The 27713-nt window shown below is 35.1% G+C and overlaps 1 protein-coding gene across 9 annotated transcripts in view; it reads right to left on the bottom strand.

Moving 5' to 3' along the window:
- The window catches only part of AKAP9 (A-kinase anchoring protein 9), a 134822-nt gene that overhangs the window by 63955 nt on the left and 43154 nt on the right, over positions 1–27713 (bottom strand). For 8 of the 9 annotated variants that reach the window (XM_059712266.1, XM_059712259.1, XM_059712268.1 and 5 more), the window contains 9 exons: positions 23532–25913; positions 18859–19072; positions 18089–18287; positions 12808–12904; positions 11065–11160; positions 4835–5191; positions 2816–3040; positions 1634–1774; positions 1052–1155 (listed from right to left, as the gene is read on the bottom strand). In XM_059712266.1, the coding sequence (XP_059568249.1) occupies positions 1052–1155; positions 1634–1774; positions 2816–3040; positions 4835–5191; positions 11065–11160; positions 12808–12904; positions 18089–18287; positions 18859–19072; positions 23532–25913 (3815 nt within the window). The remainder of the gene's footprint in view (positions 1–1051; positions 1156–1633; positions 1775–2815; positions 3041–4834; positions 5192–11064; positions 11161–12807; positions 12905–18088; positions 18288–18858; positions 19073–23531; positions 25914–27713) is intronic. The other variant, XM_059712265.1, reaches the window with a different exon arrangement.

The raw sequence follows: 27713 nt of genomic DNA, 5'->3' as shown, positions 1-27713 counted from the left end.
TACTGACTGTGTTCCATACTGATGATCCAATGGGGAAGCCAAAATCTTAGGGGCCAAATTCCTCCATGCAAGCTGAGGAAGGAGGTTAGGAGGACACAAAGGGTTGACAATCACAGAAATTAGAAAAGGAGGAAATTAAATTAGTAGATATTAGTTTTAATTTAAAATTAAAGAAATTGTTTTCATTTGAATACAACAAATTTTAAAATATTGTGCTTAAAATCCTTAATATTAATTGGGATAACTATTCTCATTTATATTTTACATTTTTATACTAACTTCTACAAAAATCAAAGTAAGGAAAAGTTTTGTTAACATCAGATCATTAATTTGTTCCTCTGTAAAACTGGGATATGGATTAAAAATTCTCATGTGGCCCAGCCAATGTGGCTCAGTAGTTGAGCATCAACCTATGAAACAGGAGGTCATGGTTCCAATCCTGGTCAGGGCATATGCCTGGGTTGCAAGGCTTGATCCTCAGTAGGGCCGTGTAGGAGGCAGCCAACCAATGATTCTCTCTCATCATTGATATTTCTATCTCTCTCTCCCTTTCCCTTCCTCTCTGAAATCAATAAAAAATATATTTTAAAAAAAGTTCTCATCTGTTATGCAGTAAATAATGCATGAAAGCTACATGTGGACTATCACACTTAATTTTTTTTTCTCATCATGAACACACCAGGAGGTAGCTTATACTGAATTCATGTCCATCCAGTGAAGGAATAAAACCACAAATACAATTTTGTTTTTTCAGTATAAAAATGCCTTATGAGCAAAAAAAAAAAATTAATCCAGAAATGTTCAAGAACCAAATGATGCTGTAACATTTACTGAGTTAAGTATCTGATCAGTATCTGTTAAAAATTACTTTACATACAAAAAATTTAAATGCTTGTCTATTTAAATGAACAGAAACTGTTACTCTTTACATACAAAATATAATGTACAAATATAAAATATATAAGATAAAAATAAGGACAAATATAACTTATAACATTGAAACAACTATTTTAATTCATTTTTGTGTTAAAAAAATACACATTTTGTATACCTTTCATTGGACAGAACAGCAGGAGGCACATCTTCAAGTTTTCTGTCCAATTCCTTTTCTTTAAAGGTCTGTTCCTCAACTTCCCCTTGCTTTTCATTTTCCTCCTGTGTAAGTTTGTGTAAAGGTAGAGAGGACAAGATAGAAAGAAAACCTGTCATCTTGGAAATAGCATGTCATTCCTTTATACTGTTACAAAGTGAAACAGAAACCTTTACATGCAGAATAGATACTGTACAAAATAATATTTAACTATATTTTATCAAGAGATTAGCATTATCAAAAAAAGATAAAAGACTCTACAGATGAAAAAATTTCAGTAGGTTCAAGCTAATGCATGCTATAGTGCAACAATAAAGTATGTTAGCCTGCTCGGTGAGACGACAGTTGCTCCTAGCAATGTCAGATTCAAATTACTTACATAGAATGTAAGGCATCTTAACTCCACCTATCTTACATGTAAGCAATCACAAATATTTTAAGTGCAATGCCAATGAAGGACACATTTCACAACAACAACAAAGACAAACAAATCCTACTGCATTGTTGATCCATTGCTCCTAGATAGGTCAAAGTCCATACTACCTGTGTTTGCGTACTGCTGTTGCGCAGCTCACAACACAGCTTCTCTCTTCCAGCTAGAGACAGCTGCTTTAGTGCTTCCAGCTCCTCTAAAAGCACCCTCTCTCTCTCTGAAACCAGGTTTTCATTATCTATTGAGGATCTCTAAATAAGAAAAAAGGTCATGAGAGAATATTGTTTGCGACAGAAAATAAAGGCAGAAATATTAAGCAGGTTTGTTTTAACCCCCTGGGACCAATAGACCCTAGTTCTACCTATGATTCATATCCCATGATAAGGGGTTAAAATCATTTATAAAGTTCAATGCAAAATTTGAAAGAACAAAAAAGCAAAAAAAGCTAATTAAGCCTAAATATTTAGGAATTTATGCAACTGAAATATTATTTTATATGTCAATTTTGCATTGAAAATTCAGAAGTTTAAATTTACAAAATGCAATGAAGAAAAGCAAAATTAATTTTTCGAAATGATTTGTGAACTCCCAATTTCCTATTGTTCTATATTTGAAAGAACATATTAAGAGTTGTTTATTTCTTACTTCTCCTAATAGCTAAGTTCCCCAAATTAAATAAATGTTTTAGTAAGAACTTTTATATAAATATTTCTTGCTTTTCTGCAATGATTTTGAGAGTATATTATATACAGCAATTGATAAGAATCCAGCTCCCAAATACCAAGGAGTATGTAAATTTAGCCAAGAAAGGGATAAGAACGTTACGTAAATTTGCATTTCTCAAATCAAGAAGAGATGTTTCCCTGGACAAAGATCCAGAAACATACCACTTCAGATTTCTATTCATGATTTAAAAGGCAGATTAAGGACAGATAAAGATAAACCTTGGAGATGTTAATTGGTGACTCACAAAACTATATAAATAAATATGGGAAACTGAATATTAACTGCACCTCAGCACAAAAAATTTGGAATGATTAAGAAAACAACAACCTTGCAGCCCCTTTTCCAGTGCCTGCAAAGAAAGATAAATAAAATGGTAGGGACACAATGCACTCCAATGAGTCAGATCTCCCTAATAAGACCTAAGGCTGTTGTGCTGATGGAGTCTATTCCTGACATTAAATATTTGCATTTATTCACATTTTGGCAATAATTTTGACTTTTTTAAAAAAGGCTTTATAAATAATACTATTTTTATCAGGAAGAAAAGGGACTCTTAAGTCCCATACCTGGGCTAACTGTCTGTTCAGTCTCTTAATCTCTTCTTGTAGCTGCTCCTGGTCTTCTCGCTGTCTCTCCATCTGGCGCATGTGCGCCTGCCTTAGCAGTTCTGTTGCCTGTTGATGTTCTTGGTATTGTCGTACAAGTTCCTGCCTCATATCTTCCAGTTGTTCTTCATTTAACATTAGCTGTCTAGAAGCATCCATGCTTGATACCGAAATCTCACCATGGATCTATAATAGTTTTTAAAAAATTCAATCATAATCCATGTTGTAGAAATTTGTCAGCATCAATATTTTAAATAAATATGAAAGCAATTCTATTAATCCCACAAAGCATATGACTTTTTAATATACTTATTATAAACTAGAGGCCCGGTGCATTAAATTTGTGCATGGGTAGGGTCCCTAGGCCTGGCTGGCAATCAGGGCCAACCAGGGTCCCAGCCTCCCTGCTTCCTCCTTCCCTCGCCACCCTGCGCATTGCCATCACTCGGTTCCTCCCCACCTTCTCCTTCCCTCACTCCCTCAGCACCCTGCTGCCACTGCTGGTTGCCCGCCATATTCTGCACCGCACCCTGGTGGTCAGCGCACATCAAAGTGATTGATCGAACTCTTATTCTCCCGGTCGAACTTCCGAGGGGACACTTTGCATATTAGCCTTTTATATATAGAGATACTTTAAAAAGATATTTGTCTTAATTATAATTCTTAATCAATGTGAAGTTAGTTTATCACTATACATGTTACATGTTCTCCAAAAATAAAATAGTTATTTATCAGTTAATTTAGATGTAATAAAGATACTCAAGATTCCTTCCTTACTTAATGAAGCTAAAACTCATTATTCCTTTGACATTTTATAATGGGAAAATAATATAAATGTAATACTTATACTTTAAAATTAAATTTATAAAACATGAGAAATTTTACCTATTTAATTTATATTATGCAGTGGTCATCACAATACTATAGGGAACTGCTTGATAAGAAACAATCTCCGATAAATTTTATTTGGTAATAAGTTTTATATTCCAATTTCTCATAATCATAAGAAGTCAACTCCTTAATGGGTTTCTACAAGTACTTAAATTTCTGAAGAGCTACTACTTAAATGATCATTCTGATTTTTCTGCCTTCAATAGTTGCTGGTAAATTAAAGAGATTTTCATGAATACCTCAGGAGTATTTGCACTATAGAAAGAGTTGGCAATTTTATTTAAATATGCCACTAACAAGCCGAAACCGGTTTGGCTCAGTGGATAGAGCATCAGCCTGCGGACTGAAAGGTCCCAGGTTCGATTCCGGTCAAGGGCATGTACCTGGGTTGCGGGCACATCCCCAGTAGGAGATGTGCAGGAGGCAGCTGATCGATGTTTCTCTCTCATCGATGTTTCTAACTTTCTATCTCTCTCCCTTCCTCTCTGTAAAAAAGCAATAAAAATATATTAAAAAATAAATAAAATAAATAAATAAATATGCCACTAACAAGACATAACCTATCCTGAACATTAATCAAAAATTTGAATGTAGATAATTTTAAAAGAGGTAGAATTTATTTTGTTAATGGCACAAATAGTTGAGATATAGACAGAATTGATTCTCCATTAATGGATAGTAAAGAAAAAGAATCAGTATATACAGACTAGAATGCTTTAAATTGTTAGCTATTTTCTTGTGATAGTATCATATTAAATTAGGTAATATTAAATTTATTAATTCATATTGTCAAATTATAACATATTTAATCTTGAACTGCCTAAAACAAATTAATATAGGTATAACTTAGATTTTACCATGCACAATGTGTTAAGACAAATAAGGATACTATGAACCAGACTTGTTTTATTTAATAATAATATTAAGTCATTTACTCATATACCTTAGAAGTAATAAAACACTTTCATCGTGTGAATCATAAGGATTACATACTTTCCTTTTCCATTATGCGACATCACTGCTAATATTTGTATAGTGAAGAAGGTCACAATTTTATATAAGTTTTTATATTTAAGGAGGCATACTTACAGATTCTCTGGCTATAAATGTTTTATCTTTAGAGAACAGTTCTTCTGAAATAGTCAGTTCATGGTCCTTTGATTCAAGTATATCATCAAGATTATCATTGTTTGATAAGAGAACCTCCTTCCCATCTTCTCCTAACTCCTTACTAAGTGGTTTAAATTCTTCTTTACATTTCATGTCCATTGTCTCAAAAGTCTGAAAACCAAGCTGACCCTGAAGTAATTTCATTTCATTTAAATAATGTTGTTCTTGTTGACAAAGAGCATCTGCTTCTTTCGATGATGAAGTATTTTCTTTTTCTCCAGATATTCTAGATAGTTCAGTTTGTTGAGCAAATGCTACACTCATTGACACAATGACCTAAAGAATAAGGTAAACAAAAAAGGATTAGATTTCTAAATACCAGCAGAAATGAAAAAGCAGGTATCACTCAAAATTACATGACTCTGGTGAGGGGGAGGGAGTTTCGGGGGGAGAAGGATTGAGGGAAAAAGAAAATAAAAAAGAGAACTCATGACATGAACAACAGTGTGGTGATTGCAGGGTGTTGAGGGTGTGGGTAGGGGTGAAAGAGGGCATAGAGGAAATAAATGGTTATGGAAAAAATAAAATAAAAAATAGATTAAAAGATAAAAAAGAAAAGAAAAAACACATGGATTAGAAAAAAGCCTGACCTCATAAAAGAAATCCTATGATAAAGTGATATAAAGATTTTCTATTTTACAATGAATCTAATGTAAAAGTATTTTTTATACTGCTTGCCTTTTTAAATTAAAAAAAGTTTTTAAATTCTTACTATGACAGCAATAAATGTTCAGAACAGAAATTAGAAAAAAGGAAATAAAATCCCATATGTTTCTCTCTTCCAAGTAAAACCACTAACACTTTAGTAATACTCTTCTGACTTTCTCTTTCACTATCAATATGGATATGGATACAGATATGCATTTTCCTTATAAAAATGTCAAACCCTAATATTGTAATCTGTGTTTATAGCTTGACCATAGTAAATATATTTTCAAGTTAAAATACATTACTATATAATTTTTAATTAGTTTAAAACTTCAGATTATATAAATGTTAAAATTTATTCAATTTTCTATGTTGGACATTTAGACTAATTTCAGTCTTACACTATTTTAAACACCACTGTGACAAAAATCTTTGTGCATATCCTGTGTTATTTCCTTACAATTAAGTTCCCAGAAGTGAAATACTTGGTTTGTGCTATTTTGTAATTTCCACTCCAACTATGATCCTAAATCCCTCCTTATTTTGTGTCCCATCCAGCATAGGTACTTAGAAATTCTGACCAGCAGCCTTGGCTCTGACAAATCCAAGCCTCTGAGAACCAACTGCACCAATAACTTTATTTCAAGGGACATTCCACAGAGAATTTGCAATGGTGGAAGCCTGCTTGCCACAGTCTGAGATAAAGCATGCCTGGGCTTTGAAACCCATCTAAAAGAGACTGACCTCAGAACAAAAGCTATACACAAACTGAAAATGAAGTAATAGAAAAAAATATTCCATGCAAGTAGAAACAAACAAACAAACAGTAGAGTAGCAATACTTACATCGGACAAAACAGACTTCAAAACAAAGACCATAATATGAGACAAAGAAGGACATCATGTAAAATTAAAGAAATCAATCCAACAAGAGAATATAACCCTTGTAAATATATGTGCACTCAATATTGGAACACCTAAATATATATAAAAAATTTTGGTGGACATTAAGAGAGAGATTGACAGTAACACAGTCATTTTGGGGGATTTTAACACCCCACTGACATCAATGGATATCTCTTACTGACAAAAAATCAACATGGCACACTGGACCAGACTGATGTTTATAGAACATTTCATCCCAAAGCAGCAGAATATACATTCAGAAAGAAGAACAAAGTTGGAAAAATCATGCTACCTCAATCAAACTATACTACAAGGCCACAGTAATCAAAACAGCATGTACTGGCATAAAAACAGACATACAGATCAATGATACAGAATAGAGATTTCAGAAATAAACCCATGCCTTTATGCTCAATTACTATTTGACAAAGAAGGCAAGAACATAGAATGGAGTAAAGGCAGTCTCTTCAAGAAATAGTTTTGGGAAAATTGAACAGATATATACAAAAAAGTGAAACTAGACTATCAAATTACACTATACCCAAGAATAAACTCAAAATGGATTAGAGACTTAAATTTAAGTGGCAAAATTACAAAAATCCTAGAAGAAAATATAGACAGTAAAACCTCAGACATTTCTTAGCAATATTTTTGCCGATATATCTCCTCAGGCAAGGGAAAAATAAACAAATGAAACTACATTAAGCTAAAAAGCTTCTGCACAGCACAAGAAACCATCAACAAAATGAAAAGGTAACCCACTGAATCGGAGAACATATTCAAAAATGATACAGTGGGGCCTTGACTTACAAGTGTCCCAACTAACGAGTTTTTTGAGATACCAGCTGTTTCTCGGCCGATTTTTTGCATTGAGTTGACAGAGTAATGTGAGTTAACAAGCTCCTTAACGAGCTTGGTCTCGGAACGAATTAAACTCGTAAGTCAAGGCCCCACTGTACATATGATAAAGGGTTAATTTCCTAATTATATAAACAACTTGACACCAAGAAAACAATCCAATTTAAAAAAGGGGCAAAGAATCTGAATAGACACTTCTCCAAAGAGAACATTCAGATGGCCAAGAGAGATATGCAAAGATGTTCAATGTCACTAATCATCAGAGAGACCCCAATTAAAACCACAATGAGATATCACCTCACACCTGTCACAATGGCTATCATCAATAAACCAACAAACAACAAGTGCTGGCAAAGATGTGGAGAAAAGGGGAACCTGCATGCAATGTTGGTGGGAATGCAGACTGGAGGCAGCTCCTGCGTTGAGTGTCTGCCCCTCGGTGGTCAGTGCGCATCATAGCTACTGGTCATTCTGCCGTTCGGTCCATTTGTGTATTAGGGTTTTATTATATAGGATAGACACATAGACACAACAACAGTATGGTGACAACCAGAGGGCAGGGTGGGTGGATAGAGGTAGAAGAGGGCCAAGGGGGGATAAATGGGGATGGAAAGAGACTTTGTTTTCTGTGATGGGCACACAATGTACTATGCAGATGTTTTGTTGAGCTGTACACTGTAACTTGTATGGTTTTATTAACCAATGTCACCCCAATAAATTCAACATAAAAAGAATTTATATGCCTGGAGTGTGACTCCCCCCTGACGTGCCCAGTTACTCTGTGAGGTTTCCTTCAGTAGAACCGTTTTTCATCCACTCTACTCATCCTTTTACAACATGCTATTGTTTTATTGTAAAAGCAACCATTCTTTGGAACTTTTCTCAGGGCTTGCAATTTTGTAGTAGACAGGAATTTTCTATCTAAAGCAGGATGATGGTCTTGTTTTTAATAACAATAAACTAAACAAAAAGGTACTCTAAAAGGCCCATAGCAGTCATGTCAAGAGAGTCTTTCTTATCCATAATTTGTTTCCATTCCTTAACCAAATGTACATGTTGTTGTGGTCTTAGTGGTAATGGTGTGGCTTTCCTCCAAGCCTTGTTCCAACAGGCTCCTGAATGTGTGCTCCAACAAGGTTTCCCTGCCCCTCTGGGCTGTGGTTTCTCAAACCTCCCTCTACTCCTGCAGACAGACTGGAGTAAGCAGAGGAGACCTTCCTGGCCCAGTTCCTTTACAGCCCCAGGTCACCACCCACTCCACTCTGGAACAGCCAGGAGAAGTGCAGACAGGCCACAAAGCTCTGGACTCCTCTCCATTGACAAGAACACTGGTGGATAAAGGTGAGCATCCTTTTGAGGCTCTATGTAGATATGTATGCTCACATCTCTAGGTGCATATTCATCCAGTTTTTCTTGGGAAATGAGCAAAGCATAGCAAAGGGACCTGGTGTTAGAGCCACAGGGCTTCATTCCAGCTCTTGTATTCATCGCATTTACCATGGAACCTTGAACAACTGACCTTCAGTTTCTTCATCTGTCAAATGTTGAAGACAATGCCTACATTGCTAGATTATTGGAAGAAAAGCTTAAAATAAAATAGGTACTATGGCAGTATGTTTGATAAGTGAGGAGACTTGGAAGAAAATTAGCATATGCACAGACTGTGTTGGAGATGGGCACAGCTCCAGTTTATGTTGTAGGATCATGCCAATTCTCAGTTTCCCTTGGACTCCAAGAGTTGTCATTTTTATCAAGCTTTTTTATTTTTATTATTATGCCATCAACATACTCCTCTCTGATTTACCCCCATTAATGACTTAACCCCCTTTCCATGTTTCAGTATAGCGTATTTATAATTTCTTTCAGCTGTCTGTAAAAAGGTTCCACCTATAACCTCTGCCGTGTTCCCAGCGCCATCTCAGGACTTGGCAGTTCCCAGTATCCCATCCCTGGGCTATGCTCAGGGGTTCATTTGTACCAGTTCCCTAAAGAGTAAGAAGCCCATTCTGCTCCTGGCAGACTGAGTGGGCCTTTCAGGAGCGTCAAAGTGCTGGACAGAACAGGAATATTTAGATTGCTAACATTCAATGTTGGTCTTCACTCTCTATCCTTTATGGGAACAAATTCATTTCTGCACCCCACTGGGTAGAGCCGTTTTCATTGCTCACTGCAGACACAGTAGTCCTCCCTACCCTGGGGGTGCCTTCCCTGCCCTCAGTCCACAGATTTTATTCCAGATGTCCACCTGCATTCTTCCATCAAACCACCTTACACTTTGCCAAGGCAGCTCTCCTTACTTGCTAATGCTTCTGTGAGCTTTCTTGGAAACAGCTGAGGGGTGGAGAGCCTATGGAGGAATTATGCTTTACAAATCAAAAAATAATAATGGAGTATATATAAATTAGAATTTGTCATCTCCACAGGGCATGGAGCAGCAGGAAGTGGCTAGTAAATGACAACACTACCCTCTGGTGGACAACCTAGGCTGGAATTCAAATAGTGCAGGCTCTCTGTGGAGCAGGAAGCTTTGGGTTTCTATACAATGCAGTTTTCCCACTAATTCCATAGAAACCATAATCAAGAAGTGAGAAGAATTCCCCAGAAAGCATTTGGGCCAGAAAGAAACATAATAGAAAAGTCCCATATTTTAGCGTTTGAATTTTTTTTTGTCCCCCAACAATGAGCTGAAATTCCAAATAGTTCAGAGCTCACTAAAGAAGCTCAGACTTTTAAGGGCATTCTATAATGTTGCTTTTAATAAAAAGAATATTTAAGCCACTGCTATCTCTGTTACTAAGGCTTACTGTTAACCGAAAATACTTCTGAAATTCTCTAAAAAAAATGAAAGTTTGTGCTTCTTTTGCAGTAAGTAAAAAGTCAGGCAGAGAAAACTTACATTTTTCTAAAGAACTACATAATGAGAGCTATATAAAAGATGGTGCCTCACTTTTTGGTTTGATCTCCAGGAACTAAACATTCAATTCAGATACAGAAGTGACTAAGTCCTGATGGCCCACATATTTCCTTGGTTCTTAACCTCTTCATTTAATTTATTTTTAACCTAATTCCCATGCATTTCCTGTATATCCTATCAATCTTCCCCCTTTAAAATATATATACTCCACTGGGATTGTTATATTGGAACAGTGAAGTATTGTCATAAATAAGAAGACAAACTCAGAATTCAACTGTTGCAATATAAGAACCTGATCAGGTATATGAGTTTTTAAAGAGAATACAAAGACAAAATAAATGGGATTATAATGATAGGCTAGGTAATATACTTGGTATTCAAGAGTTTAAAAGAATGGCTCTGGGCATAGCAGCTAAGAGTATCTATAGTCATTAACATCACAGTAATGTCTCTGGGAAAAGGTAAGCAAAGGTAATATATAAAAGACCAACCCCTTTTTTTTTCTCATTTCCTACCACATTCCCCACCTTTAAGGAAGGCCAACCTCCTACTATTCACAAGGTAACAAATTTATAAAAACTTGTTTTGGTATTTTGAAAAGTTTCTGATTACTATTCCCCATCAAGAAAAGAATGCCTTTTCTCAAAGAAAACATCACAGGATGTTCCACTTAAAGGCAACTGTGTATCTGAGAACTTAAAGACAAGTCATGTATGAAACTTATAACAAAAAAATAAAGTGTGTTACCATCAACAAAACCTACGTTTTTGAAGACTCAAGGGAGTATAAACCACAATAATCTTTTGGACAAACTATAAACTTACCTTGGCTACTTCTTCTTCTAATCGTTCTTGGTACTGTTTTTCCAACAACTTAACCATATTTGTTTCTTGTTCCACTCCAAATCCACCACCTGAACACTAAATTAAAAAGTAAAATATGACATATTTATTTACACTAATTATACACAGCTTATTTGTAAACTTCTACTCTCAAATATCTTCAAAGGATCAGTATTTCTTAGAAAACTTCTGAGAAGTTTTATTTATTTATTTATTTATTTAAATATATTTTATTGATTTTTTTTACAGAGAGGAAGGGAGAGGGATAGAGAGTTAGAAACATCCATGAGAGAGAAACATCCATCAGCTGCCTCCTGCCCACCCCCTACTGGGGATGTGCCTGCAACCAAGGTACATGTCCTCGCCCAGAATTGAACCTGGGACCCTTCAGTCCCCAGCCCAATGCTCTATCCAGTGAGCCAAACCGGCTAGGGCAGAAAACTTCTGAGAAGTTTTAATAAATAAATTTCAGTTTCATTCTCTTCACTGAAAACAATAATTCTAGTGAATAATTGCGTATATACCTCTACTAAATAATTGTACTTGCTACTGTGCACTTAATAAAGATGCAAAGTGAGAAAATATTTACATATTTATATTTAATAATATACAATTATAGGGTGGGAAAAAGATACTTAAGTATAATGAATAAGATGTATTTATTTAATTTTAAGTAATGTTAACAGTGGCTACCTTGGCTCATGAAATTAGAAGCAAATTTCCTTCTTGGTACACATGAATAGTATCCAATAGTCTATAAATACAAATTATTTTTATAAATAGAAAAAACATAAATTTTTTAAAAATGTAAACTTCTGCCCTGACCAGTTTGGCTCAGTGGCTAGAGCGTCGGTCTATGGACTGAAGAGTCCCAGGTTCAATTCCGGTCAAGGGCATGTACCTTGGTTGCAGGCACATCCCCAGTAGGGGGTGTGCAGGAGGCAGCTGAATTGATGTTTCTCTCTCATCGATGTTTCTAACTCTCTATCCCTCTCTCCCTTCCTCTCTGTAAAAAATCAATAAAATATATTTTTAAAAAAATGTAAACTTGTTCTCAGCATGCAAGTATTTCTTTACCAAATATCTGAATGTCATACAGAGAGATACTCCAAATGGAATGAATGTGAAAGAATTAAAAAGGTAGCCAACATCTCTCCTCTGCATCCAGAATGAGAGCAAGGATCTTTATTTTCTGTGGGACTTAAGAACTAAAAATCTACTAAAATCAGCTGTTTTACAGTTATAATTCTAAAAAAAGTGGCCATAAATGGGAATAGACACAACACTGAGGAGAGGCAGAAGGTGGTTCACCTAGATGGCATACACTGGAAAAGATGAGGGCTTTATATATAACATAGCCAGTGCTGAAGGAAGCCTCATCCACTGTCCCAATCTACCATCTTTGGTTCAGGAGATCCCTAAACCCTACTCTAGAGATGGTCTGGTCCAACTTCCAATGGTGATAAGAAAAGCTGTTGGCCAAGGCACTGAAACTAATCTGTTACGCAGCCCATATAATACAAAATAAAAAAAGTTTTCAACTGATCATATTCAGGGGGGGGGGAAAAACCCCTCTATTCTTCTGGGTAGTTTATATAAGGTATTATCCTCATATTTATGATGCTTACTTCTCAGAAACTATTTATTGGACAACCACTAAACCACAGACATAGAAATGACAGTAAGAAAAAAATAAGTACACATTACAGTTTAAAGATATAATACCTCTGTTGTACCATCCATGTTCTGTTTTAGACGATTTCCAGTTCGCATTGTTTCCTGTACATCAGATTCAGTAATTACGACTGAATCAATGGAGAAGCTAAGTATATATAAAAGAGGGTGAAACATTAGAGTTGTGAGTTTTAATGATAATCCAAATTTAAAGCATGCATGAATGTGTGTACTGGAGCAGGGGAAACAAAAATGATAGGTCAAGAGTTACAGATATTATATTTTAAAATATATTAGTTATTAATTTTCCATTTAAAAGTAAAATAACATAACTGAAAAAGTACTTTAACATCACCAATGAATTTCATGTCATTTTATTTTATTTTTTAAATATGGTTTTATTGGTTTTTAGGGAGAGGAAGGGAGAAAGAGAGTGAGAAACATTGATTGGCTGCCTCCTGCACACCCCCTACTGGAGATGGAGCCCGCAACCCAGGCATGTGCCCTGACTAGGAATCGAACAGGTGACCTCTTGGTACATGGGGTGACGCTTAACCACTGAGAAACACTGGCCAGGATCATGTCATTTTCTAAAGTCAACTACAAATGTATGGCACAAAGTTATTTATAGGTACAGATATTTTAAAGTGTTATTTATAACATTATTGAGTAAAAAAGTTTATGAAATCTCATTTCTATTAAAAATTATTTATATGCACACACATCCACACCAAAAAAGAAGTCTGCAAGAATACACGTGAAAAGTAACAATGATTACCTCTAGTGGAACTGGGAGCAGTGACAGTGAAGGGAAGATTCTTAATTTATACAGTCTGAAATGTTTTTCTTTTTAATCTGTGTTATCTTTTGGTATTTTGTAAAAAAGTTCCTAAAATGCTTAACTTGGGTCATAAAAATAAGGTAAGATTAATATTTAGGAACTATGGGTAAAAAAATTAAAGGGTAAAATTTAAAATTTTCTTTTTAGCTAATATAATTTCTCACTCCCATTTTCGTGTGCACTCATGCCGCCTTCTCGATTCCACCCTCCTCTTAAGTTCCTCCTCCTTTCTTTCTCCCATTCTCTTCTTTCAGTTCAGCATCCCCTAAAGGCCGGATACAGGTCGTCATTGTCCCACTTCATAACTTACACATAACTAATCCCCTACTGATAGACATTTGATTGTTTCCAAATGTTCACTACTACAAATAATACTACAATACAGATCCTCATAAATATAATCTATGGATGTTTTTATATGATAAAATCATAATTGTCAGGCTTAATATTTAAATTTTTAATATAATGCCAGATTACAAAATGTTATATTAATTTTATTCCCAAAACAGTATCATTTAAGTATTTTCTCAAAACTTCAGCAACATGAAATTTTAACAGTCTTAAAACTTTGTTTGGACCATGTCTTTATTTTTGAGATGACATGTCCTTTCAAATGCTATTGGCCAAGTAAGTTTCTTCTGCTATGAATCACCTATTCCTGTCCTATATTCATAGTCTATGTTCATGTGAAACAAATGGAAAAACTCGTTTCCCTTGACTTTCTTTTCTGCCCTTTCCTGGTTCTCCTATCTTCCTCAACATTTTGTCTCTGTTTCTTAATTACTTCTTATATGCACTACTCTGATCCTTGGCTTCAGTATTCATTATTACTGTCATAGCCTAGAAAACCCTCCTAATTATTTATTGAGCCATTAAGATACAAACTCCAAAAAGGTGCTGCTAAGTTACATTGACTTCATTCTGTAGCTTTATAGCATTTGAAATTATTTATCCCAAATTAAAAAAAATCTGGCTAACACCGAATTCACTGCTCCTCTCTTACAGTTAAGGTCCCATTCCCCACCAGCCTGATTTATTTATACTTATGCACCATTTTTCTCCATATTCTCTAATCCCAAACAACAAAATCAACTTTGATTTTCTCCTCTGCTTTGCTCCCAACATTATTCCACCCCAATGTTTCATATCCATTCCTTGATTTTCTTTTCTCCTAGAGCCGCTCTAATATTACAGAAATGGTCTACAGCCATACCACCCTGAATGCGCCCGATCTCGTCTAATATTACAGAAATGTACAGGATGGACAGTGAAAAATATCACACAAAGATGGATTTGAATTCTAGCACTTTGGCTGTATCACCATGTTTCATTCCCCAATCACTACTTTAAAAAAATTATTTTGTGAATAATTATTGTTTCAATGATTAGATAGAAGTCTCATGAGGGAAAGGGCAGCTTTATATACATCTAAAGCTTCTTCCATGCTATATAGCCAAGGCTCTTATTGAGATGCTTAAATTATCTGCCCCAAATAACAGGCAATAAAAAGTCAAATCAGAGGTGGTCAAATGCAGGTCTATCTGACTCTTATGCCCATGGTCCTTCTAACTCCATACTATATCCCTAAGAGGCTTCTAGTATGACATAACCAATGTGTTAAATGAATGACTCAGTTATTTCTCTTAAACTAGTTCACGTCTACCTTAGAACACTATACTCTTTATTCAAAAAGTGTTATGGTTGTGTCCAAATGTATGATGACAGTTACAAGAAATGACTTTGACTCATTACTGTTAGTAAGAGTGAGCATGGCCGAAACCGGGTTGGCTCAGTGGATAGCGCGTCGGCCTGCGGACTGAAAGGTCCCAGGTTCGATTCTGGTCAAAGGCATGTACCTGGGTTGCGGGCACATCCCCAGTGGGAGATGTGCAGGAGGCAGGTGATCGATGTTTCTCTCTCATCGATGTTTCTAACTTTCTATCTCTCTCCCTTCCTCTCTGTGAAAAATCAATAAAATATATTAAAAAAAAAAAAGAGTGAGCATGGTGTCAATAAATGTCTCTTTGGCAATGGTGGTGGGGGAGGGAAGTAATGATTTTAGTTGAAAAGTATTCCCAAAACATTTCCACTGAGTATAGAAACTCTGAGAGAGGGTGGCAAGCTGGCAAAAGTTCAAATGCAGGAACAGCAAAGTAAGCCTACATTTCAGAAAATTCCCCTTTTTTCATGCTTTGGAGAAAAAGCATCACTAATTAAAAGAAGGCTATTTAAAATATTGTAGCTGGTTATTAGAGAGTTTTTGCTATCTTCCTATTTTCTTTCCCATCAGGAAACCTAAAGTAGTGGTTTCCAAGTGGCAATCCATGAACTGCCTGCATCAGAATTACCTGGTTACAAATACAAGTGTCCAGGTTCCATCTCAAAGCTATTGAGTCTGTAATCTTAAGTATTAAAAAATAATATTAAGTTTCAATAATATAAAATTCAAAATTAAATTTTTGATGCATGATTAAGTTTGGGGACACCTGATCTCAAATAAAATGGAAGCTTTAAAAGGCTGGTCCAATTCCAAAGCCTACATATAGACCCTGAATCAAAGGAGAAGCATACTGCTTCCAACGAACTGTGGACATTCACTATTTTCTCGGGAAAAAAAAAATTGTCTTGAGGTGTCTATAAAGACATCAGTCCAAGGACAGCAGAGATAAGCAGTTAGATGTAATATTTGAGGACTTTACAGAGCTAGTTATACACTATAGTATACTTCCCAAATAAAGTATTAACTGTTCATTCATTTAACAAATATTTACTGAACACCTACTGTGCATAGGGAATTATTATAAGGTTTGGGACATATCAGTGATGTAAACAGACAAAAACCTCCACCTTTCTAACACTTCACAGGAGACAGTCAATAAGTGAAACAAACTACCCTCAAAATACACACACACACACACACACGCACACACTCTCTCTCTCATTTTTAATTTTATATATACAATAAATAATATTAAAAATATGAAAAAATGAAGCAGAAAATTATGACACCGAGTTCTAAGGGGTGATTTTAATTTAAACAAGGTGATCAGAATTGGTCTCTTGGAAACATGACATTTGAGTAAATACCCCATGGAGGTGAGTGTGCTGGGTATGCAAGCACCTGGAGAAATATCACTTAGGTAAAAGGAACCCTTGCAGGACATCTGGTCCTGTTCAAAATGTCCACTGAAATGTGTGGTTCACATGTAAAGGACCTTGAAATTTGGTCCTTTCAGAAACAACTATGGATATATTTGGTCCATGCCAAAGGAACCTTGATATTGATCCTGTTAAAAACATCCATGGTTAGAAAATGTCTCTGGGTTCAAATGGCCCATAATGTTTGTTTATATTTTTGGTTTACAGGATTAATAAATAAAAATACTATCATGTTTTATTGGTTGAATAATTATGTGGTGAATGTATTGCCAATAATGACCCTTCTCAACCTCGGTAGTCTAGCTGGTAATGGCACAGAGGTTAGGTAGATGCGTTGGGGTTTGAATCTTGCAGAAGAGCGGGATTTAAATATCAAAGACCTTTTCCTGTGGACCAAATGTCTCCATGGATATTTTAACAGGATCAAATGTTCACTAACCGAAGGAACAGAAATGAGAAGTCCCTAAAGCAGGAGCATATCCACGATTTGAGGATCTCAAGTAGATTAGCTTGAGAATAGTAAATGAGAGGCAAGTCTATCGGAGATAAAGTCAGAGAGGTAATAGGGACCATCATGTAGGCCCCCATAATAGCAGTGTAAGAACACAAGAACATTGGAATAACCTCATCTGTCTTAAATTTTAAAAGCAAAGTTCTAGAACTGTGTTGAGTTCAGACTCTGGGGAAGAGTTTAGGTAGAAGCTGGGAGATAGGTTGCTGCCACAATCGAGGTGAGACATGACCATGGCAGTGATCAGAGGAATGGTGAGAAGTGGTCCAGTTTGGATGTATTTTGGAGGTACAGGTAACAGCATTTATTGATAAGTGAAAGTGAGGTCTCAGAGAAGAGGAGTCACCATAGATGGAGATGGCTGCGGAAGAAGCATATTTTGAGAGGAGGATCCAGAGTTTTATTTTGGACATGGTGAATCTGAGCATTAGACAATCAAGTTGGGGAAGTCCAGCCATGACTGGAATGCTCATATCTGAGAGTCCTCGTGTATTCCCCACATCAAAGTAGTAAAGACTTGGCATACAATAAACAACAAGAACATGCACACTGCCTCGTTTAATCCAGCAGATTAATAACTACCAGCACCCTTATAAAATATAGGTGTAAGAAAGATTCCTATAATAAAATGTTTCATTTACATTAACATTTTCTTTACACATTTTAAGATAACTATCTCCTGTTCTTATTTCTTGATAATACTACATCCCATCTCTTTCAAGTAACTTTGCTTAAGTTACTTTTTCCCCCTTAAAACAACCATTCTATGAGTGTTACTAAGCTACAAATACTATTGATTGAAATTATAAGTAGATGGATACCTTGGCTGAACTGTGGACTCACTAATAGCTTGACGTTTTTTCTGCAAACAATGGATCTCTGCCTCATAGTTTTCTTCAGTTTCTTTCAATTGTTGCTGCAAAGAGGATATGAGTTTTTCTAATTCCTGGACCTGTTTTTCAAGTTGTTTAATTTTTTCAATATGTTGCAGGGTAGATAATTTGCTTTTATGACTGGCATCTAAGATAAACATAAGAGAAGACATTTAATACAAATTTCTTAGTGAAATACCACAATCATTTTTTCTGTGTGTGCAGAGAATATTCATATATAAAGCTATTCCTGATCAAGCTCCTGCCAATAACTTGGGCTTTATCCCCCACTACTTTTTCACACACCTTGCACTCTCAATTCTCCAATTTGGATGCGGTCTGTCACACCTACAGGTTTAAATCTCAGGAGCCTGCCCTAAAATTCCACCCTCCTTATACTCCTGCCCACTGCCTGACCCTACTAATCCTCCAAGGAAGCACTAGACTTTTCCTCTCTCCTACCATTCTTTCTATTCATTCTATTATAGAAATGGTCCTACTTTTTTCTAACAGTTTATTTTATATTCCTTTCCCACCGGATTGTGACTTCCTTTGGGAACATATTTCAGTGATTTTAGATTTCATAAGCTCTTGATAAACAAATGAATCCAAGACTGAGATATACAATTACCTTCCTCTATGGGTTCTAAGACAAGAACAGAATCACTTATTTACTTATTTACTTCATACTACTTATAATTTTGTCAAAAACCATTTACCTGTTTCCTGTGTTTTTATATTCTGTAGCTCTAACTGGTGAATTTTCTGAAGTTCCTTGATTTTTTCCTCTTGAGCAAAAATTAGTTCCTCTTTAAGACTGCAAAGAGCTTTATCTTTTTCATTTTCCATGTATGCACGAACTTGATCCACATGAGTCGAATAAACCAGAGAGAGGCATATACGTTGAGCTTCCATCTGTAGCCTTAAATCATTCTTAAAAGTGAATGTATATACATTAGAAAATTTTAAAATGACAAATCAAATAATTTAACTTTTATTTTTTTTGCATATACTGACCACAAAATGGAAAATACATGAAATTATAGTTTAACAATTCATGTAAGAAAAGTGAAGTCTAATTTTTTTCTCACTTTTCATTCTGCTGCATTGCTCCACTTATCTTTTTCAAGGAAAGTACCATAATGCTTTCTTTAGCTCAAGTTTATGGTAAATTTTGATATTTGGTATAGCCAGTATGGCGTCATCTCTTATTTTTGTTTAAAAATATTTTAAATGTAAAGAAATACAAAGAAAAATGTTATAAACATCTACATATTCACACCCAAATTAACAAACACTAATATTTTGTCTTTTTAAAAAAGATTTCTCCTTCCTACACACTTCCTTTTTGATTTAAAACAAAATATAAATAAAATTTAATCTATCATACTACCATTCCTCCTTCTCCAGAGACAATCTTTATCACATTACTTACAAGTCCAGTCCATTACTTATACTGTCACTTCTCAACATATCTGTAGGCAATGTACTATACCAGTATTTAGTGTTCTAACGAATTCACATAAATAGTGCAAAATGGTATTTATATTACAAACCACTCTTCTCATGCAATATCCTTCTGAGAGTTATCCATGTAGATATAGGTTAACTTATTTTAACTGTAGTATGGTATATATGAATATACCACAATCTTTCCATTTCCTTTCTGGAGATAAACTAGACTATTTCTAATTTTTATATTTTAAAAAAATGTTACAATAAATTCTTATACACATCCCTTGTAAAATGTGCCAGTGCTTTCCTAATGTAGTGATTCTCAAACTTTAGCGTGCGTCAGATTCTTCTGGAGTGCTTATTAAAGCAGATTGCTAGGCCCTTCCTCCAGAATTTTTGGTTCTGGAAATCTGTTGTGGGGCTCGAGAATTTGAGTTTTAACCAGTTTCCGAGTGATACTGAAGTTGCTGGTCAGGGACCACACTGACAGCCACCTAGAAATGTAGTATCTGGGTTGTAGCTTATGCACATTAACTGTATTAGATTTTACCAAAATATTTTATGTATAGTTATACCAATGTATATTGACATTAGCAGTGTATGAGTCCTCATCTCCCCCATAGTGTCCCTACACTTTTTACTGAGACTTATTTTGCAATCTGATGGGTAGAAAATACTGGGTTGTTTTTTTTTGTTTGTTTGTTTAAATGAATGCATCTTTTTTTTTATTACACATTTTAAAAAATATATTTTTATTGATTTCAAAGAGAAAGGGAGAGGGAGGGAGGGAGAGAGGGAGGGGGAGAGAGAGAGAGAGAGAGAGAGAGAGAGAGAGAGAGAGAGAGAGAAACATCAATGATGAGAGAGAATCATTGATCGGCTGCACCCTGCATGCCTGCCACCGGATATCAAGCCCGTAACCTGGGCATTTGCCCTTGACCAGAATTGAACCTGGTACCCTTCAGTCCACTGAGCCAAACCAGCTAGGGCTAGAAAATGCTGTTTTTTTGTTACATCCATTTATAAAGTTAAAAGTATCCCTTCATGTTTATTAGCCATTTTGGTTTCCTATTCTGAGACACATGTCTATATATCTTTTGTTCAATTTTATAAATGTAATCCTCTTCTTACATTAGTGTTCTCTACACCTTCTTCAGATTAACCTTCCCTTTTTTTTACTATATGTGGCAAATATGTAATCCCAGTCCTTCAACTTGTAGTATTATTTGTAAAACATATATAATGATATTTATCAATCTTTTCTTGTGTATTTTTGTCTTCATTAAAAGTCCCTATCAAGATTCTAATTTCCTTTTATGTGAACATCTTTAACCAATCTGGAGTTACTGTATTCTAAAGGGTAAGGATCTAATTCCCTAATTCCCCACCCCAAATATCAAAAGGATATTTGCCAAAAAGCATAAAAGATTATTATCAATAACCTATATCAATTTGAAAACATAATTTAAAATGAAGGCCTATGCTATTTCACTGTTGGTTCTTGATAAACTGGCTTTGTTTTGTTTATTCTTTCTTTTATTCACTCATTTAAAGAATCTTATTAACTGCCTATCTTGTGTCTGACATCATTTTAGTCTCTACGGATACAACAGACAGGGTTCTTGCTTCAAAGAGCTGATATTCTAATTGTTCCTCTTGTAGTTTCTAAATGCCAATACCTTTTTCAATTCTAATTATTACCTTCAATTTTACACATATACAATTCAATCCATGTTGTCCCCAAGCATCAATAATCGATCATATAACATTTCTGCCACTCCTCCCTCTTCCTTGCATCCCGACATTGATGAGACTTCCGTGATATTATTTTCCTCCTGCTCAAACCTCCTAATTATATTCATATGGAATTATACTTCAAAATTATTTGTTACCTTTAATTATAAAAAAATCTTAACACCCACACTTATTTTGGTTTCAGTGCGAGATATCTGTTCTATTTACTAAGTTTATTTAGTCCCAGGAGTAGTAATTTGTGTGGCCTTAGCATTATTTCTAAGCATATTTCAATTGCTCTTAGGTGTCACTGTTGTGTAAACTGTTGCTCAGTTTCTTCTGTGAGTTTCCTTCCATACACACATATTCACTCTCCTCCTACCAATAAAGGGGTTTGTCTTGATAGTGATGAGTGGGCAGGGACAATTTACAGGCTTGCCTCTCTTCACTTTCTGTAAGTTAATGTCACTGAAAATGTCTTTAGTAGAGGAAATAAAATTCCTATTGAAAAAATGTGACCATTTTATTATCTTCAAATTTAGGTCCTCTCCTAATAATGCTTTTTAAATGATTTCTGGTATTTTAGGATTAATTAAATTAAATTGAAGCCAGTTTAAGGTTTTGAAAACAATTCCAGATATTGAGCAAATCATTAATAATTATGCAATTTGAATTTCTTAATTATTTAAATTATTAAAATGGAAACTATCTTCACATATGATATATTATAAATATGAACATATTAGAATAATAAAGAGAAAACTTTCCAGTGGCTTCCTACTGTATCCTATATAATAAAAGCCTAATATGCAAATTGACCGAATAGCAGAACGACCGGTTGCTATTGATGTACACTGACCACAAGGGGGCAGACGCTCAATGCAGGAGCTGCCCCCAGCCTGCAGGCCTCAGGGCAGCCTAGGCAGGTGGCAGTGGTGGGGCCCTGATCACCCTGCTGGTCACCCCGCAGATCGGCCCTGATCACCAGCCAGGCCTAGGGATCCTACCCATGCATGAATTTCGTGCATCAGGCCTGTAGTATAAAATAAAATCTCAACATCTTATAAAGTCTGTAAGTCTCCCTAAGATCTGGCCTCTTACTTTTTCAAACTCTTCTTCCACTCTTCCTCTTTCAAAATCAACTAAACACACTTTCATTCTGCAACTCAAATTCATCTATGTCTGTCTTCACAATTGCTCTGATTTCCTTGGTGTAGGCTCCTCCCTGTCATTCAAATCTCAGTTCAAATGTCAATTCCTCCAAGAAACCTTTCCTGACCATCCTATTTAAAGCTGCCACATCACTACCCCTCATTCTCTATCACTTTATCTGTTTTATTTTCTTCCTACGACTTACCACTATTTCTAACTACTCTACTTGTTTCCTTGTATACTGCCTGCCTCCATCACCAGAATATATGCTCTCTGAGATCTGGAATCAACTTTCTCTTGTTTGCCATTATACACCTATACCTGGCAAGAGATTCAGTAAATACTTGTTACATAAATGAAGAAACACAAGGATTGAGTTAATATTATTACATAAGACACCCAGTGGAATTTTCCTATTATTTCTAATATTAGTATCTAGCAAATATAAATTGTTGGGAGTGATCTATTATTACTTATTACATGCATTCTTTAACTGTATTTTAGAATTAATACTTTTCCCCCTTTCAGGTATAACGATACTCAAAGAAAACTCTAGGGCTTAAATTGAGATTTTTTTTTTCAGGTAAATATAGTTTCACAACTACTGAACAACTACATAGAGTACTTTAAATTTAAGAGTTGATTTTCAGTTGTGGAACTTTGAAAACACCAGTATGAATTAAAATTCTGAAACTGATCTTTGGGATTATAACAAAATAGTAAAAAATAACTTTTGTAAAGTTTATATTCTGAACGTAGTTATTTAAATTCTTGCCTTTCCAAAGAAAATGTGAAACCATTACTATTTTTTTTTATTTGTTGAGCAGAATGTACAATACAGATGAACTGAAAGAAAGCCAACAATGTTTAAGAAAAATAGATACAAGAAATAATAAGTAAATGACAGGCCCAAATGAAAACTATATTACAGGGTTCATTTTCATTCTCCTGTAAGGAGGTTAATTTATGTCTTAGGAAAAGAAAAACTTTTTTTTAGTATGTAAACATACATTAGCAATGCGCTTTAGCATATATAAGTAAGTAAACATACCTGTTCAGATTTAAGTACACTAAGTTCCTGCTGAAGTTTATCACTGTCACTTGGTTCAGTTATCCCAAGTGATAATTCATTTGTCACAGATGGCAAGTGATCCCAACACAACTGTTCTTGTTTGCTTTCTTTTCCAATAGTCATATTTTCAAAAGGTATTTTCTCATCCTCCACTATTTTTGATTCACCAAAATCTTTATTTATTTTAGAAACTGATCCTTCAGATTCCCTGCTTGTCATAGTCACAACTCCATCGTTTAAAGAACTTAACTGAACATCACATCCACTTATATTTCCTGTCCTATTATGGTTAACTATGACTTCTAGCTCTTTACATCTCAATAAAACTTGCTCTTTCTCTTGCTTTAAAGATTTAACTTCTTCACTTAGAAAACAAATTTCACCATGTTTCTGTTTTAATTGTTCAGAAAGGTCAGAGAGTCTTTCTGACAGTTCTAATTTTTCTCGCTTGGTTACCTCAAGTTTTTCCATAAGTTCTGTGGTATCTTTCTCGACCACCTCACCAATTTCCAATGATTCTGCTATGAAAATTTTGTCGTCATCAAACACTGAACTTTTCACTTTTGCTGTAGTTGGGTTTATTCTTTGCCAATGATGAAGTTCTTCACTAAGTGCTTTAAGCTTACTTCTGTACTCTACCTCTTGTTTATTTTTACTGTCTTCTAAATCATTTTTTGTCTTGAGAAGGCAAGCATAATCCTCTTGTAACTCCTGATAGTTAACTTCAAAATTTTTTTCAGCAAATGAAAAAGTGTTTCGTTGCTTCTCAATCTCTTCATTTAGCTGAGTACATTGTTTTTTGAGGTCTTCATTTTGCTCAGTGAGTATTTCTATTTCTTTTTGCCAGCTACCATCTTTGGATTTGGACTTAATGGAGTCCGTGCAAATTAATCTTTCTTCTTGATTAACAGTATATATTTTCAACATGTCTTCGAGGGCTTTTTTCTCATCTTTAAGAATACTATTTTCTGCTTCAAGTTGCACAAATTTTTCTTGAAGGTCATCCTCCTTTTCCTTCATTTGTTTCTCCAATAATTCAGTTTTAAGCTGCAATTCTTGAACTTCTTGTTCAAGGGTACCCTTTTCCTTTTCTTCTTGTCTGAGTATTTCAATTTCTTTTTGAAGTTCATTGATTTGAAGAGCCATTTCTTCTGACTTTGAATTCACAAGGGACTGCTGTAAATCTTTTAGCTTTGAAATTTCCAAAATTAATTGATTCTGCTTAGTTATCAAATTGTCTCTTTCAAACTGTATGTTTTCTATCTTTTGACTCATTTCATTCTGTAAGCCATCTATCTGCTGTTTATAGTGAATGCCTAAGTTATCTTTAAGTTTCTCAATATTTATTCGATGCTCAATTTCTAAATCTTCCTTTAGTTTGGAAAGTTCTTCTTCATGACTAAACAGAAGCTGTGTTCTCAGTCTCTCTAATTCAGCTTCTTGTGATTCTGCCATTCTATCTAACACAGCATTCTTTTCTCTTTCTAACATGTCAAGTTTTATCTTATAATTTGTAACTTCTGCTTCATGTTTTAATTCTAGTTCCTTCCTGGATTCGGATGCAGATACAATCTCAGCTTTCAAATCCTCCACTGTACTAAGGGACTTATGTGCTTCATTTAGTTTACTTTCTTGTTCAGCTATTGTCTGTCTAGCTCTCTGAATTTGGTCTCTTGAAAAGCTCAATTCTTCAAAAAGGTCTTCAAGCTGTCTTTGTAGAGCAGACTTTTCTCCTAAAATTATTCCTAGTTCTTCTTTGAGTTTTTCCTTTTGAGAGTTAGTATCTTGCAATTTTATATTCAGTTCATTTATTGCCATAGTCATTAACTTTACTTGATCTTCATTAACTGTAATATTTGGACATGATCTTAAAGCATTATCCATCTCTCCCTTATGTTGTGTTTTAAGTTCATCTATCTGTGATATGTGTTGTTTTATTAACTCTTGCTTCATCTGTACTATCTGCTGTCCATACATCTCATCCAGCTCTGCCCGGAGTTGTTCTAACTTTCTTTGTGTTTCTTGTTCCATTCTTTGCAGGATATCAGTTTCAAATTGGCTATCTTTATGGTTTTTCTTCTGAAGTTCTTCAACTGTCCCCATTAATTGTTTTATTTCCTCAGAACACTGTCTTTCCTTTTGCTTGGAATTAGTCAGCTCTAAATTCATATTTTTTATCTCTTGATTCTTTTGTACAACCTGTTCTTGTAATTCTTCCAGTGATTTGTCAGCGGCTATGACTTTATCCTTTAGCTCAAGAGTTTTTCTTTCTTCTTCAATTATTTTTGTATTTAATTCTTCAATGATTGCCTCCTTTTCTTGAACTTCTTTATTTGAGCTTTCTACTCTTTTAGCTTGTTCCTTTAAAAAGAAAAAAAAGAAAATATAAAAATGACATTTTTAGTTCCTAGGAACTTATGTCACTTAACCTCATTACCAAGAAAGTAAGATTTTTACATAATCGTATAAAAAGTGACTGCTGGGGCTGTCCCTCAATTTTCTCAGTCAATGAGAAAATTTATAGTTCTAGAAGAAAGTCTTAAAAATCAAGGTTCCTCCAGTGTATTCTAATGACCTGAAGGTATTTGATGGGCAAGTGCCTTAACTTCATTCCTGGGGGTAAGTGAGTTAGAAATTTAGGGATATGCAGCACTTAAGTGATTGAACCTCAAGCGACATGCAAGACAACCCTACCATGTATGACATATCAACTTGGTCCCAGACTTTTGGTTTCAAAAGAAATTTGAAAGTGGGACAGATACTTTTGCCTGGTTTGGGATTGTATTTTAGAATTGTGGGCAAGCCTAAACCCAAAACAATTGCCAAAGCTGTGATTATCATTAAGCACAATCATACACAGGAGTCTTATACCAAAATAAGTCAAGCAGGAACCATGGAGTTGAAGTTTTCCCTCTGTTACTTAGTTGCCTATGTAGTTAAGGGTTGTAGACCCAAGAACAAAGAAAAAAGTAAAATCGGAAGAATGGAACAGAATATATGTAGGTAAATTAAATCACCTTAAGGCAGTGGTTCTCAACCTGTGGGTCACGACCCCTTTGGGGGTTGAACGACCCTTTTACAGGGGTCGCCTAAGACCATCAGAAAACACACATATAATTACATATTGTTTTTGTGATTAATCACTATGCTTTAATTATGTTCAATTTGTAGCAATGAAAATACATCCTGCATATCAGATATTTACAATAGGATTCATAACAGTAGCAAAATTACAGTTATGAAGTAGCAACGAAAATAATTTTATGGTTGGGGGTCATCACATGAGGAACTGTATTAAAGGGTCGTGGCATTAGGAAGGTTGAGAACCACTGCCTTAAGGAGACAAGAGTCCCAGGCCAAGGGGACTTACTAGTAAAGGCACCTTGAATGATTATATTAATATATATAAAGAAAGAATGTCAAAGCCCAGAAAAAGGAAAGCCTCAGAGGGAATTGTTGGCGGAGTCCATTCATGTATAGTCAGTCTAGGGAAGAGAATAAAGGTGCCATGAGACTGAGAATTCTGATCCTTCTGGGAAAGCATTCCAAAAGTAGAAAGCAATGTAGGGGTTTGCAGCAAACAGAATTTAAGAATTCCAATCCAGAGGCATGATCATTCCTACTGTGAGATGAATACATCAGGTTCTCACAGCCTAATGCCCTGAATATTTGATTCTTTTAACATTCCTTGATCTCATGCTCACTAAACAACTTTCTTTTATTATTATTTAGCTCTTCAAAAGTAAAATCCAAGGAACTTAAAGTATACAGGTCTCTAGGAAAATTATTTTTCATTATAAAATAATAATCTTATATTTAAGCCCTGGCCAATGTTGCTCAGTGATTTGAGCGTCACCCCATGCACCAAAGGGTCGCAGGTTCCATTCCTAGTCAAGGGCACAAACCTGGGTGGCAGGTTCGATCCCCGGCCCTGGTGGGGGCACGTGCAGGAGGCAACCAGTCGATGTATCGCTCCCTCAGTGTTTTCTCTCTCTCTCCCCCACCCTTTCCTTCCACTCTATCTAAAAATCAATGAAAAAAAAATCCTTTGGTGAGGATTAACAATAAATAAATACCCCCACCCCAAATAAAATAAAAATCTTGTATTCAAGATTTAAAAATTAGTCTCTTGAACTTGGAAAATCTGAGTTCAGATTTTCT

This window comes from Myotis daubentonii, chromosome 10, assembly GCF_963259705.1.
Source record: "Myotis daubentonii chromosome 10, mMyoDau2.1, whole genome shotgun sequence".
NCBI classification, from domain to species: Eukaryota; Metazoa; Chordata; class Mammalia; order Chiroptera; family Vespertilionidae; genus Myotis; species Myotis daubentonii.
Note: the sequence above shows the minus strand (reverse complement) of the source record. Positions and strands in the feature narration are given on the sequence as shown.